A 16,217-nucleotide genomic window follows, 5' to 3' on the forward strand; every position below is an offset into this window, starting at 1 on the left:
TTTCTGATACATATTATATTCTTGTAAGTGAAATACCATGATATTATTAACACGAGGTCCAAACAAATACGGCAATTTATGACAACCTAAGTTTTATATTTGTTTATTTTTTTCTATCAACTTGATGAAATGACTGCCATTCTGTAGAAAGTGGCATCATTCATTTGTAGGCCCGAAAGAAAAGAATAATCCTATGTAATCCTGATGGCTCCACTGATAACACTAATATAAGAACCTAGGATTGAAACCACGGTCTTTATCAGTTGCAGATAATAATGAGGCAAAAATACCGAGTTTCAGTGATTGAGTTCGCAGGCTGTCAGATCTACCATTGTGCTACACAGGCTACAGAGGCTAGAACGTGATCAGGGTAGACTAAAAATTGAATTATATTGAATTGATTTGAACATTCAGGACCAGTGTGTGATTAAATGGCTAAATTGTCGAAAACATGTCAGTCTGAAAACTAAACTACTCTCAAGACATGGGTCATTTCAAATTGCTATTTTTCTTCACACACCCCAGAGAATTGGTATAAATACAACCTTAATAACCTTGGATGTGTTCAAATCCTTATATTACTTTTCCTTGACGTGGTACGTCCAGTGAGACAATAAAAACGTCAACTGGGAAATATTAACCGACGCCTCATTTGGTATTTTTCATTCCAAGTGTAATAGTAAATGGTAATACCAGCAATCCTTTAATTGTGTTGGTAAGACACGTAACATATTATAGACTCTTAATTTCTGATTATTAATCCCCGGGGAATAAACGGGATTAAGCTATAAAAACTCTAACATGTTATTAGGTGAAATTTTGGCTTGAGGTATATCCGACACGTATTGCTAGAGTCGTGATTACGAAGATGAAGTTATCCGCTCTGGTGGTTATTGTGGATCGTAAAAGTGTATTACATTAAGTACTTCTTTCCTGGTATTAAAAGCATGGCAATTTTTGAGAGACTGGTTTATTTCCTTATGAGTGCGTGAACAGTACAACTTGGGTTTCTCAACACTGGTTCCTTGATTGAGCATGCAGCCTCATTGAGTCTAAACCTTTCACCACCCTTCCTGTACAGTCGCCTTAATTAATTGACGTAATCTTGGAAAATGTCGACTAGTTTCAAATAGTTCCACGGTGCCTTGGCAAAAAACATGTCTTCGGAATATTATCTCTGACGTTTTTATCGTTATGTGTGAAGTTGCCAACAATGCTGTATCTGTTGTTAGATGTACCGTGACGAACTTATCTATTTTCGCATTTTTGTGTGACATGGTTGTTATTGGGATGTAATGAAATGGTCATGGCCACGGTGTATTGAATTGAATCAGTAACACCGTAAATTGCTTTGTGATTGATGATGTTGATCTTAAAGCTTAGAAAAGCCAAAGAAGAGTGTATATATAGTCTCCAGTTTCTTTAACTTTAAATATCATAAAACGAATTATATTCAGGAATTTTAACAAGTGTGTTGACCAATCACTGCCAAAGAACGTGCAATAGTTGGATGCGGGAATATGATACGAGGTGACAACCCTTCAGTAACTGTAGCCCGAGTTTCCAGATTGTGTACAACAGCGACAATGGGGAATACCTCAGAACATTGTTCAGCTTCAAACATGGTTTATCTGCGTGTAATGAATCGGAGTTACTGTGGTGTGAAACACGGTTTTGTAACATGAAAGGCGGCCAATCAACTTATGAGAAAATAACTTACATATACACATAACATGATTGTATCACCTTTGTGCTAGGATTCAATGAAATGAGGTCATGCATATTCGAGAAATTAAAGGCCATGCACACGCGCGTGCGCCCACAAACCTACTTCCCTACCCACCCACACGCACGCACGCACACTGTGGCTGCTGCTTCAACTAAATGTAACAACATTCAGAATTGACAAAGATTGTTACTCTCATTTTGTTAAATTGATGTTGTTTACGAGATATCGCATACCTTTTACAAAATACACCTAGATATGATTTGATCTATGGATATGAATCACCGTTAAACTAAACCCGACCTCGCTGATGTCAACGAAGACATCGAACGTACAGCTATATGTCTTCCTTACTCCCAAGGACATAGCAAAGAATTGGCTTTACAATACACAAACAACTTTCTTCATCTTTATAAACTTTGGTCTTCTAAGATTTGCACTGATGCAGACAGGCAATACAATTTGTCATTTAGAAGCGAGACCGTATCGAAGGTCGTTCCAGACATCGAATACACTCTTTCTCGTATAGCATTTCAAGCATCGAGTAGTCAAACTCGTAAATTAATCAACAAAATCGGGCGCTAAATTAATGCGTGGAGAATATGTGACGCCTCATGAATACTAAGGCAATTCTAGCAACAACAACAAAGTTTTAGTAATAGACAGAGGATTGCGACATTTGATGTCAACTTTATTCTGAATGCTATACTCGTACTACCAAACCAGAGTGACTATAGAGTTTCAGTCAGGCCGCAAGATGTTTCCTTAAATCTCACAAGTCTTTTGCTATAAATTATATAAAGCAAAGCACAGACACTCAAGCATATAAAATGATACATTTTATCTCACTCTGAACACAAATCAACGCACTGTCAGATTAAACAATGAAGATTCATTCACAAAACTGATCATTGTGTTCACAATAAGATGAACGTAACCTCAGGTACGTGAGTGCTATCTGTGCCTGTATTTTGTTTGTGTAATTGGTAACAAACACGTTGAAGGAGATGTAAAAATAGATCATGCCGCCTAATGAAACTCTATAGTCATTCTGTTTTGGTAGTATGACTTTCCCCATGAACTACACCGTGTGACATGTATATACGAACTGATCAGTGTCCACGTTATTGTATAACTGTTACACTTCAACAGTAAATACGCACGAACATGAAGCGTTTGATTCTACGATTAGTTCGCACCTCAGCATGCTTTTTTCAAGAAGTTTAACCCGGATTGCATAACACTTCAAACCTGTACATTATGCAGAATAGTGGTACCTAAACAATTATTTAATACACGATTTACCTTTGCAGTGGGGGGGCGCAAAGGGAGAGGAAAAACCACAAACAAAATCGTCAAGATACGCCACCCAATACTACTTTGCTTTTAACAATAAGTATGTACATTTCCCCGAGTGATTTCTTTCATCTATATCTTAAGTTGCAAAAGTCTTTTTTTTGTAATTTTTTTTTACTATAAGTGACTCAGTTTATTCACCATGGTTCAATAACGTCTGTCATGCCGCTGTTGTACTTTTGAATCAGGCGAGCAAAACAGCTATATTAAACCTAAAACCTATCCTTGCAGAGTTGTGGTAGGTCGTTTTATGATTAGGTGAAAGGTGGATGCAAATGAAATACGTCTAAGTAACAATAAAATTAGAGTTCACATATTGACAAAAGAAAATGTTATTGGAGTTTCAATAGAAACCGCTGCTTAGAATGTTGCCATGTTACAAATATACATTTTGTAACATTTTGAATTTACAGGTACATACGTACGTACGTATGCATGTATGTATGTATGTATGTATGTATGTATGTATGTATGTATGTATGTATGTATGTATGTATGTATGTATGTATGTATGCATGCATGTAGGTATGCAGGTAGGTAGGTATGTAGGTAGGTATGTATGTGTGTTTGTGTGTACGTACGTATGTATGCATGTATGTATGTATGTATGTATGTATGTATGTATGTATGTATGTATGGATGGATGGATGGATGGATGGATGTATGTATGTATGAACGTACATACGTATGTATGTATGCATGTGTGTGTATGTATGTGTGTATGTGTGTGTATGTATGTATGTATGTATGTATGTATGTATGTATGTATGCAGGTAGGTAGGTAGGTAGGTATGCATGTAGGTATGTATGTGTGTTTGTGTGTACGTACGTATGTATGTATGTATGTATGTATGGATGGATGGATGGATGTATGTAGGTATGTATGTATGTATGTATGAACGTACATACGTATGTATGTGTGTATGCATGTGTGTGTATGTATGTGTGTGTGTGTATGTATGTATGTATGTATGTATGTATGTATGTATGTATGTATGTATGTATGTATGTATGTGCGTGCGAAGGGAGTGAGGGGAAGGAGGGGTGGATCAATGAATGGATGGATGGATGGACTTTTCTGGAATGGATATTTGTAGCTTTTTATTGCACAAGTATGTATGACATATATGCGTGTGTATGGCAGTATGCTGAAAATAATATGTCAGTGGGTGTTTGGGAATATGAACCTAAATTCATTACTTTTGCCTAAAATGGCTTCTTTATTAAACAATGCATACATTTCTTAAAATTGACTTTTTAAAATAGAATCAATCATCCCCCATGGCACTTATGTTTGTGTTAACCTCTGGTCTTTGACTCTCATTTGTGAACAAAGATGTACGATTTAAATTCATTTGTAGCCGAGAGACCAAATGACATAAATTGGAACCGTCATTTTTTTCACTTGACGTTAATCTTGTTTCACGTGAATTCCTAAAAAGACAGACGTGATACTCGATGTTATTTGACAACACTAGAAACTTAGTTTTCTCAGTACAAATATGCCATTGATTATATTTTCTTCATTGATGTCAAACGACAATAGCCGTTAGCAAGTATGGTTAGTTTGTCTGTGATATCACAACGTTGTATGATATCTCATTTTATCGGACAATTGATAGCTTACTGGACTTGTGCAAACTACTTAAAGCTAATGAAAAGATGCAAATTTAATGACATGACTTTATACAAACAAGTACTTCATGCGGTGTTACTCATAAAGAGGAGTGGATTTAAGTATGTATGTATATATATATATATATATATATATATATATATATATATGTGTGTATGTGTGTGTGTGTGTGTGTGTGTGGATCGATGTATGTATGTATGTATGTATGTATGTATGTATGTATGTATGTATGTATGTATGTATGTATGTATGTATGTATGTACACATACAATGTCGTTACAAAAGAATGTCTTTTTCATTTCTCCGGTCCTTTTTACAATGTAGTCTACGTTTCGAAAGATGGGAACCCAAAAGGTACGGTTTTTTTAAATTAGCTTTAGGTGTATATGACAAATTTGTTGCAAAAGACGGATAATGGTATCGTTTTCTTCTGGTTTAAAAAAAGTCGGATGAAGGATGATGTTTCGAATTGATCTCGTCTCTGATATGGTGGTTTGGTATCATTATCATTGTCCGAATACCACAGTTCGCTGTCTCCTGTCGTTGTTACAGATACAACGGAGTCTATAGACCCGGGTCAATCGAGTGGAGGGATGCGGCTATTTAGCATAGGGAGGTCGTTTACGTTTGCTATCATGTGTGACCTCTCAGACAGATGTCTTCAATCATTAACCATACTGCGTGTTTACACCAGCGTGACATCATGATCATTAAGCAAGGGCTATAAATCCTCATGAATGCCAAATGAATGTCCGTCTCTCGACAAGGAAGACCGTCCAACACTGGATCTCAGCACGTCGACAAGCATATGACGTGGAGTTCAGCTCTGCTCATCGACATGTGTATTCGTGAAGGCATCCTTATACACACAGTACCTATACCTCAGAGATGTTGTCTTTAATATTGCAATACCAGTAGGGAAATATAAGTTCCCAGTAGTGTAGCGTTCAGCGTAATAATTTGATGTACATCTCTGATTTTAACACAAGGCATGCATATCAGAAACTCTTTAATAGTTCACTGCAGGGAACAGTAGGCTTTCAAAGATAGTATGTGTTTGCCAATGTATCAATCATGCATAGCTTATTTGTGCTTTTCGCACGCGTATAATAGAACCGTGTTGTATTACAAAAAAAAACGCGAACGCCGAATAGGTTGTATGTAGAGCCTCACATAACTAAATGTATTTCTATAGTGGTCTGAGCTATAACCGTTCAGCTGTAGCCTCTGTAGCAGGCGAGGCTGGCTAACCGACCTAACATGCATTCTCTCCCCACAGTCTGCGAACTCATTAAATCTAAATTCGATATTTCTCACGGATACCATGCATAGAAGCTGATTGGTTGAATAAGTCAATTGATAATGATTGTCAGGTTACCCGGATGTGACCTCATTGGGCGTATAAGGAAATGGTACCTTTGTATGAACTCGAACACCTACAGGTGATATGCTAATTTATACTATTTGCCCACACTTGCACATGAAGAGGTATGTTTAAAAATACGAACTTTGAATGACTGAGTTTGCTGGCTATGTGGAGAGGTGTTCCATGAACACCATTCAGTCTACTAGGAAGATTAGATATGCAGATGATTGAAGGTGACTTTTTCACGTAGAGGAGTTACAGTTTGCAATCTTAAACGAGCAGTGTAGATATCGAGAATATAAATCAGTGATTAAGGTTGCTTTAAAAATCTGACGCAATTGTTGGATGTGTGCCTCAACAGAAAATATGTATACTTAATTCTAAGGGAGCACTCTCATATTGGAGGTCAATATTTAGGGCAAGTACACTTCCTATACACAAGTCGGGCTGGATTTCAAATTCACTTGTGTGCCTAGGAAATTCAAATCTCGAACTGTACATGTTACTTTGTTCAATAAAACCCACCCTTACTTCAAATCAAGATACAAAAACAGCAGTCACTATGATTTTTTTTAAACAGAGGTCAACATATCAAAATTTAGTTAGAATCCAATATGGCCGCCGAATACTGTGAACTCTATGAGAAAATAAAAAATTGTCGATTCCCTTGCGAAAAAGACAATGGAGCCAAAAAATATTATTATTCAAAAGGATTAGGAACAAGTTTCATATGACAACATTTGGCGAGATTTTAAGACCTTTTAAGTACTGTGATGTGCGAGGGGAAATAGGTCCTCGGGGCACATTCTACTTTTTCAATGGCAAAGAGTGCCTTGTTTAAAATAAAAATTTGAATACTAATAAAATGTTTCAGTTATCATAAAATAGGGATTTCAAGTGTTGAAAGACTCAAACCTAAGAGCCTCTCATAAATTCCAGACAATTATCTCACAAAATGGTAAAATTCTATATTTTACTTGTATTGACTCACGGGTCTAATAAACGGAGTGGTTTTTATTACTATATCGTTCTTTTCATGGGCGAGTTAAAGTGTGATACTTTAAAAAAAGAGTTCAGTATACAAGTGTTATAGTGTGTCACATAATAGACCGTATTAGCATGTACGCATGATGATTTTATCGATGGAATATATTACAATGAGACGTTATTGATGTGTGTTGAATAAGCCCACTGAAAGAACAGGAAGTTGAGAAAGTGGAATTGCCTACAGCGAGTGATATTTATTATTTTAAAACGTATACACGAACTAATCAAGTGCCCAGAATCAAGGAAGGCATGTACGGTTAATGCAATCAATGGGAGAACTGTATCCTGAATCGCCCACCCCTTTTTTGTTTCCCTCCGCTTCTCAGCCTACCCGTGAAAATTCAGTCTTAGGGCCTACTACGTTTCCTCTGCCAATTAGTTAATTACATTGCTTTTATGGGGTAGATCGTTTTTGTCAATTTTATATTCATCAATGCGATTAAGAGTATGGGGCGAATTGTTAGCGTGGCCGGCTGGGAATCTGCAGTTTGCAGGTTCGAGCCCCGTTGCTGCCGTTTGTTTCTGAATGGCTAAAGTCCTTTAGCAAGATTTGAACCATGATTGTGCCTCGGTCAACCCAGCTGTATAATTTGGGACCTGGTAGGATAGTGGTTGCAATGTGAATGGGCTTATGGAGGCTGCAATGGGTTGTATGCTTCCCAGGGAGTTGAGGAAATATAGAGGGCTGTTGTGCTGACATTGATCCGTGCCTTGAGCTCTCAGGAGGAAAGGCACATTATAAATTCGCATTATTATTATGATTAATGACCGGGGAGAAAATACTTATTTTAATTTACAATTAAATTTCCTGGACGAGGACACCGTTTCGCATTATTGAATGACTTGGTGGCTATTTAGAATCTGGTTTCAATCTTTTACATTCCAAATGTTATTTGATAGTTAATTACATAATAACATTGACATTGCAGAAATCCAATAAATATCGGACATCGATTTTCAAAATACAGCAATAAACGATTCGAATGTTTTATTGGTCGGTATCTGAGTGGTGTTGAAGTCAAAATTGTATTGCTGTATGTCGTCGTCAGAATCGTCAGAATATATGTTGGAAGTTTGCTACCCAAATGTTGGAACCATAAACTCAATCACTGTGTCCCAGCACTTATAAATCACGAGTACCCGACAGAAATCGTGATGTTAGGAACTTTAAAGATCAAGCTTAAAGAACGCAATCCAATTGTTTTATTGCAACGATTTAATATTAAACTGCCCATAGTCTGCTCTTGTCATTGTAACATTTTTTATTGTCATGGCTACCACACACTTTTTCAGTATCAGTAGTGTTTTTCTCTTCTATTATGCTAATTTTTAAAGTATCGCAATTTGGCCATGAGGTCACAACGTTTAGGAATAAGTCGTCATCATCAACAACATCGTCGTCGTCGTCGCCATCGTCATAGTCGACGTAGCCGCAGTAGTCGGCATCGTCGACGTAGAAATAGTGTAGTTTAGGCTATCCTCAGTGGCTTGCTTTGAGTTTGCAGCTTAAATATTGTCCAAGGAGGTCAATATTTGTTTTAAAAATAAATAAATAAAATAAAACCTCTTTTACTCTCATTATAAACATTATGTAATATGTGTAAGTAACACTCTAAAAATTACACATTTAGGTAACATTAAACAACTGCTCCCAGTATGAAGCAAAACATACAGAACACTATAACAAATCCTTAAGCAAGAAGCCTCCATGGTACCGCATACGAGAATACTTAATGGTCTGAATAATACTAGTAATCGAAATTTTATACCCAATATCGATGCCAAGTGCATATTTCTGTTTTGAAAGACAGACAAGTTGATGAGATTAATTGATCACAGCATCGTCACTCTATCGTGCGTTTTTGTTCCATTCTTTGACAAACTCCAACCCAGCCTCCTTAGTAGGGGCCAATATAACAGGTGACTTATTCTGGTCTCGAGTGTACACAATAATTGAAACTCTAAAGTTACGTTATTTTGGTAGTAATATCAAAATAAATATTGTATTGTAATGTTGCCGCAAAAGGGCCTATGATTTTACGACGATGTCGAAAATGTTACTTCCACTACTTTTAACAAAATACTGATGAATTGCTTGCTCTTAATTTGTACGATATATTGATATTGTATGGACGTGATGAGTCGTAGGGTGAGTGTCTGACATGTCACTGTTGTGATGGATGTACAATATTTAGTTGGGAAATTATTGAAGGACAAACACCCTCGGCATTATATTAATAGCCCTTCATGCGTTGTAATCCTGTCTATTCTAAGTCACACCGAGTGATTCCTGTGGTAGGCTAGCCAGAGCACACATACATGTATGTTCTGTCCAGACTCCTAATTAAAGGACGAATTTAGACTCTAAAATACGGCACTAAACTGACTTCTCAACGTGAATGAACAATCGGACATGCTAGCACACGATTGATTGAGTGTAATTAAATAATATGTCAGTAAGACTAAACATTTTTACAAAAATCCACTGTGTGTTACTACTAAGGAAACCGAGCCATCAGCTTGATAAGATAGGCAAACTAAACTGTCGTTGTTCAACTGACAAGTTGGCAACTGTCGTTGGCAGATTATAGGTAGGAGATACAAGTGCTTTTGTTTTGCAGGTATAGTCGCCCTGTAATAATAAGCTAGTGTAAACACTGGAAGTTCTATAAAATGCACACTGCAAGATCATTGATATCATTAGAAACGCCACCCTACTGTGAGTATAATTATACCAGTGTCTATTAGATAGCTTATATTAACATAGGGCGGCAATCGTTTTAGTTTGTGTGTATCTTAGTTGGCTGAAAGTTCTGTTACCACTGTCGTAAGTGGCTGTAGCCTATCTACCCGCTGGGTCTGTGACTCGGCTATACTTGAAAGTATCACCTACCAGATACTAGACGAGTCAATTAGCTGAGGTTGATTGCCAATAGTGGGTATTCCTTTATTTCAGTAAGATTTGTTTAGTAAATATACATGTATTCAAATATTCGGATCAAATTACCACATAATGGAATGCTATGTTGATCTTGAATGCAAAACAAACTAAATTGGATTGAGTTCCCTAATGTCATTAATCTTGTTGGTGATGTACCATACAATAGTAGAAGTATGCTAATCTAATTCCCTTTCCCTTTCACTATCTTTCACTTCAGCCCATGGTGTAAATGAATTTTAGCATGATGTTTGCGTAAGGCTCGGCTGTGTCCTGCTCAAAGAAAGCTCGACTGCAGAATCATACAATTGTCATTATAAACACGCATAGTAAATGTTTCTGTAATCTTCTCAAATGGGAAAGGAAAGATTGATGAAAGCACGGACTGACAACACTATCTCGGTCATAAGCTTATCAGGAGCTACTAGAGTTAAGTCTGAGTTAACTTTCGATTTTTGAGAAATACGTAGTTCCCTCGACGAGCCAGAAAGGTTTGAAGTTTGTTTGCAGATGTTTTCCTGTTGTTGTTCCACGTTATATACGATTTGAGTCGGTTTATATTAATATCACTGTCACAGCCAAGTGAACATCTGTGTCGTTCACTACGTTATGTCAAAGGTCACAGGCGAAAGGTCATATATGTTGTCAAAACTAAAATGTGTCCATAATTGACGGCAATGCACAGGAGGTGGCTATAACAGACATTTATACCATGGAAGCCACTTAATTTTAAACAAAACATCATCTGTCTAAAAAAAAACATACTGAGTCTAACATTGCTACATTGTTTATCTAGCTCCACAAAAATCTTACTAATGTTGTTACATTTTATCGTCTGGCGCATCTAAAATCTTACTGCTTTTCATCCCCTAGTGTGACAAAAACCGTTGCTGCATTTTACTTGAGCTACCGTTATCTTAGCAAATCATCGCCAAATCATATACATTGTAGCAACATGTACTTTTTTCAGGCATAGCAATGGATTAAAATGTAACATTTTACCTCAATATTGTCATGTCAGACGATATGATGTAGCAATGTTTAGTGGACTATTTGTTGAGTCTGATAATAAAATGTAGCAATGTTAGTACGATAATTGATTAATCAGACGACTGTTTGTTTCAACCTAAATGATTTCCACGGTATTTCATCATGTTTACTGTGACAAAATTGTATGATCGTTTTGAATATAATTCAAAGAGACAGTTTTGACTGAAAGACTGTAAAGGTTCTACAAAAATTCTTCGGCAAAACAGAGACTTTGTGACGCACGTACAACATTTACAATACTCTATAAAACGTTTTATTTTTTTGACGCGCAATCTTACACAGATCAATACAGAGCAGACCACCACGTCGAATAAGGCAAAGTGTATATTTATATGTCTCTCAGAATGCGTTTGCTTTGTCGCTCTTTGTCGATACCTTTGACGTGTTATTTTACAGTTTCGAACAATGCCGTGTCATTTTTTCACTTCCAAATAATCAAGCTGTATTTTAAGTCTACAAAGGACGTTTGCAATTCTATACTTTCTCATCTGTCTTTTGTAAGTGTGGTTTTACATTGGTACATTTTCGAACAATACCGAGTGTTTCACTGTCAAACAATCAAACACTAAGTCTGCAATAGTCGTTTCCAATTCTACCAAATAAGTTACGTCGTTCGGCACCAGTGCTATTTTTATATCAAATCCGCCGTGTTTTTAGCTATGTGTGTCGTCTGCTAAAGAAAGCTCTACAAAATGCAAATTTTACACATTTTGAGAAAAAATGCACCACACTTCCGAACGTCAAAAGTAATGTTTCTCGGATAGATAGGTAAGAAATGATACGATGAATGATAGACCATATACTCAAAGTCTAGTCTAAAGGCTATCCGTGACTTCTAATCTGAAGATACCCTTCCCCACGTCTAGAGGAATGAGAAGTCATTAACCCAAGAAAGATGTTCATGCAAATGAGTTAACCCAACTGTTTGAAATACGGAAATAGTGTAAGTAGTATCCTCATATGACAAATACAGCAAATTTGTAGCTGACCAAAATACACACTACTTTATTATTGGCAGAATTCTGTGATTCATTAACACAATCATGATGTTAATTGCTGTGTGAAGGCTGTTTGAATTTGAAGTTTCATCTTAGCATCCCGTTCCTCGAGACATGGTGAACGATATCTTCAGATTTAAAGCCATGGATAGTCTGTAGACTATTAAAAGTCATGGACGACTTCAAAGCTGGTAAAATAATTACATGTTAACCGATCTGTTTTTTAATTTGCTGGTGACAATTTTGGTATCATTGGTATACATGTGATAGAGGAGGCCAAGGGCGTTCAGCCTGAGTCAGGTAATATATCACTAAAACAATGACAACTATTCGAACTTGAATGTGACGATGATGATGTCAAAGTTTGACTTATATATCTCAACAATCTATAATGGTAAGGATGAATGGCTGCTTTTGAAAAATACCAAGAATTGTTGGCAGGGTGAAGCTGAGTTGACATATTTGGGGGTATTTTTATATCGAAAGATACATATAGTATGCTACTTGCTGAAGCACACTACATGCTGTGAGAAGCTGGTACAGTATTACTATAACGGTAAATAAGCCTGGGATACATGTAACTTGTAAGTTAGTCTGTAAGATACAGACATTCGTGCCACGCTATCAGTTAACCCCTTCAATACTGAAAACATTCCCGCCAAAATTGTTTGGACAAAATTCTTGTTTTATGTAAGTTTTTGGCATATATCAACTTCATTTTAGACTAGAATTAAAGAAATGTTACTTCCTAATAAAGTAATATTATTGTAGTTATGAAAATATTCATATAAATTGGGTCCCCATATTATTTAAAACTTGTCTGTAGTCATGAAAGGGTTAAGAAGCTCGGGGCTGAAAAACACGACGTATCTTACAGTCTAGGGATAAGTAAACGATGACGAATTTAGTATAGGTGTCTTAAAATGCCACGGAAATCGTTAATAACCTCACTTTGTGTTCAACAAAACCAGAAGACAATTTTAATACCATCAAGGGCATGTATGGATATCATTAGCACTATTGACTAAATAGTTTCTTCAAGGTTTTAAGTAAATATTTTCAGCCGAGTAAGAACAGAACTTTATAAACTCGGCTTGTACTAAAAGTTGAATAATTAAGTTCTATTGCTTTGAAAAGAGGAAACAATTTAGGCAAGTATTGTCTGGTTTTACCATAAATATCCGGAAGAGACTTTTAAAAAATTGGATATTATCATTTAAAACATTAATCGAGATTAAAAGAACAAAATATTCAATTGCTTTTGGCTTGCATAGTAGTAGTTATTTATGTGCCAAAAGATTGCGTGATTACTTTTTATAATACTTGCAATGCTAACTGTTATCTCCAATATGTCGAAAACCAAGCCTAAAGAAACAATCCATGTTTCTAAAGATTAACGTCAGACGTGATCGACTATTTTTGTTTCTAGTACTCGTCAATTGAAATCGAAACACGGCATTTACTGTTCAGGTGGTGAAGTGTTGCCAATCAAATCGCTCTCGAGTCTTTCCTCATTTTAAAGACAGTAGTGCAATGAATGATAGATGTATATAGAGTCGGATACTGATGCAATTCATTTTACCTACCTTCGTATCATATGGTTCCATATTGAGTTTATAACCCGGTAGAATTAGACTACTGTTGTTTATATGTTGTATAGCCAGATCAATCGCTGGTTTTACACCTCGTGCGATTTCTCCCTCATGTCTATCCGTCGTAAACGGGAACATAGCAGCAAAGTTCAATTCCTCGGTAGCCACGCTGCCGTGTCTCGGACGTAATCCATCGACACCTATGCATTGCAGAACGAGTATCAGTGATACTCCGAATGCAATAATCGACATCGTTCAAACAGATGTAATGTAATGGAATTATTAGCCTGTTGCGGGTACTTAGCAATATCGTATATTGACTTTTCGAGGGTGATACTATCCCCGCACCTTAGTTCCAAATACAGCCGTCCAAGTCAAACTAAGCTCGACAACGTATGGTCGACGTTGGCCGTTGAATATAGTATACAACACAATGCAACACGAGTCCAATGAAGTGGTACTTGGAGGCCACGAGAAGACAATGTGTTATTTTGCGTGAATGTTGTTAACCAGCGTCAGCATGTCAATCGTTGGCTTCCCGGGTAGCAATGAAAGCTGTGTATATCGTAATTAATCAATTTCTGGTGTTTGTATTACAGTCACGTGCGAGAAGCGATAAATTACAGTTTGACGGTTAAGTATTATTATATTGGCTGTTGAATTGCTCAAGCTAGGGCAAAACCACTGAAAATATGGGGGAGGGGTGCTTACATGATTTCAATTTCCGCCGAAGGCTGTTCCGTTTATTGCGTGACAAATCCGAAATTTCGAAAGATATTAGGAATTGAGGTCTCAATTGACCCGACAGTACTGTGACCAAATATCTGTCTCGCTCCACTGACTGTCTTTGCTTTTTTGTTCCTTGAAGAGCGTTGTGCAGTAAAACTCACACGCTTCAACGGGCTCAGGTTACCCACAATTGGTTGGGTTAATCGCACCTGTTAAGAAACTATGTACTTGAATAATATTTATATTGCATCAAATGTGAGAACGCATACCAGGGTACGTCAGCTTTTTATCAAAGTCTTTGAAGATGGATATTCAGTTCCATTCTACAAAGCTGTCACATACCAATAACGGATCTACAGCACATTGTACAACTGCCGACATCAGACTGTGGACGAATGGAACTTGTTACAAACAGGGAAAGTAAACAACTGAATTGGACTTGGCACAGCATGATGGAAGTACAGACACAGAGTACATGCCATCATTTGATATGAATAGTTTTATGTCCACAAATTTCCAGTTCCCCTGGCATTTCATATACACATAAAGAGGCCATAACACTTCTTATCAAACCATGGTATGTAACACAAGGTTCTGCTGTTCCAACATGCTGAGCCAAGTGGTCCAATTCAGTTGTTTACTTTCCTTGTTTGTAACAGTATCCAATTGTCCACGGCCTGGGGTCTGCAGTTGTAGCTATAGGTTATTGTTCACTGGCTCTGTTTGATACAGTAACCAATGACAGATTGCACACTTTCATATAGCAAGACCACAAATGTCTAGCTACATTGAGTGTGGATGAGATATATACATTTAGGATACTGCAACTAGACGCATACGCGTGGCGTCAATGTTTTGACACTGCATTTGATGTTTACATGGTGACACATTAAATTTCATTTCACTCAGACACAATGTCGCAAGAAACTATTTATTCATTCATTCATTCATTCATGCATTCATTCATTCATTGGTGACATCTTAAAGTGTAGAATGTGCAGTTTCGTAATGGTTTCTGTGTCTTTGTATCATGCAGAGCCAGTAAACAGTAACCTGGCAACGTTTTGTACCATTTACAGACATACTGTCATTGTGTAATTAGCAATATTGTTTATTCACTGTGATGCTCACCTACATCTGTTCAGAATTTATACCAGTTATATCATCGTTTAACGACATCATTATTTCTATTGTACAAATATTAGTTGACAAAAATAACAACTCACTTTTTTGGAAAGTGGCAAAGTTACACGTTAACAAACAAACAAACAAACAAACAAACAAACAAACAAACAAACAGGAATAGGTAACAGTTTGGACAAAAACCTTTGCGTCGCATTAAGCCCATTAATGAAAATGTTAACCTTTGTACATCATTCTAGTTAACACCAATGCTCGATTATTAGTACATCTAAATTTAAAGAGGTCAACTTTATCTGACTTACTACATTTTGTATCAAAATTTCCTAACGAACGTGATTTGTGTCGGTTTAGCAAACTTCAAGTGTAGTACTAGGAGAGTTCACTCTTAAAAATGTCGGATTATTTACAAGGTTGCGGTTAAAGATGGATGTGTTATGTTCGACCACCTAAAGAGTATTTTAGTGTCTATCTGTCTGTCTGTCTGTCTGTGTCTGTCTGTCTGTCTGTTTGTCTGTCTGTCTGGTTGATTGTTTTTCTGTGTGCGTGTGTGTGTGTGTGTTTGTTTGTTTGCTTGCTTGTATAGAGCACTGAGGTTTCTGCGAATAGAATGCACTATATGCAATAGTTTCGACTACA

General features: G+C 36.8%; 1 protein-coding gene across 1 annotated transcript in view; it reads right to left on the minus strand.

Annotated features, from left to right (window-relative positions):
- Positions 1 to 14,189, minus strand: part of LOC144450750 (gamma-aminobutyric acid type B receptor subunit 2-like) — a 48,679-nt gene extending 34,490 nt beyond the window's left edge. Inside the window, exon 1 of the mRNA XM_078141453.1 lies at positions 13,704 to 14,189. Within this exon, the coding sequence (XP_077997579.1) occupies positions 13,704 to 13,961 (258 nt within the window). The 5' untranslated portion in view covers positions 13,962 to 14,189. The remainder of the gene's footprint in view (positions 1 to 13,703) is intronic.
- Positions 14,190 to 16,217: the final 2,028 nt, after the last annotated feature.

Source organism: Glandiceps talaboti, chromosome 20 (assembly GCF_964340395.1).
Source record: "Glandiceps talaboti chromosome 20, keGlaTala1.1, whole genome shotgun sequence".
NCBI lineage: Eukaryota > Metazoa > Hemichordata > Enteropneusta > Spengelidae > Glandiceps > Glandiceps talaboti.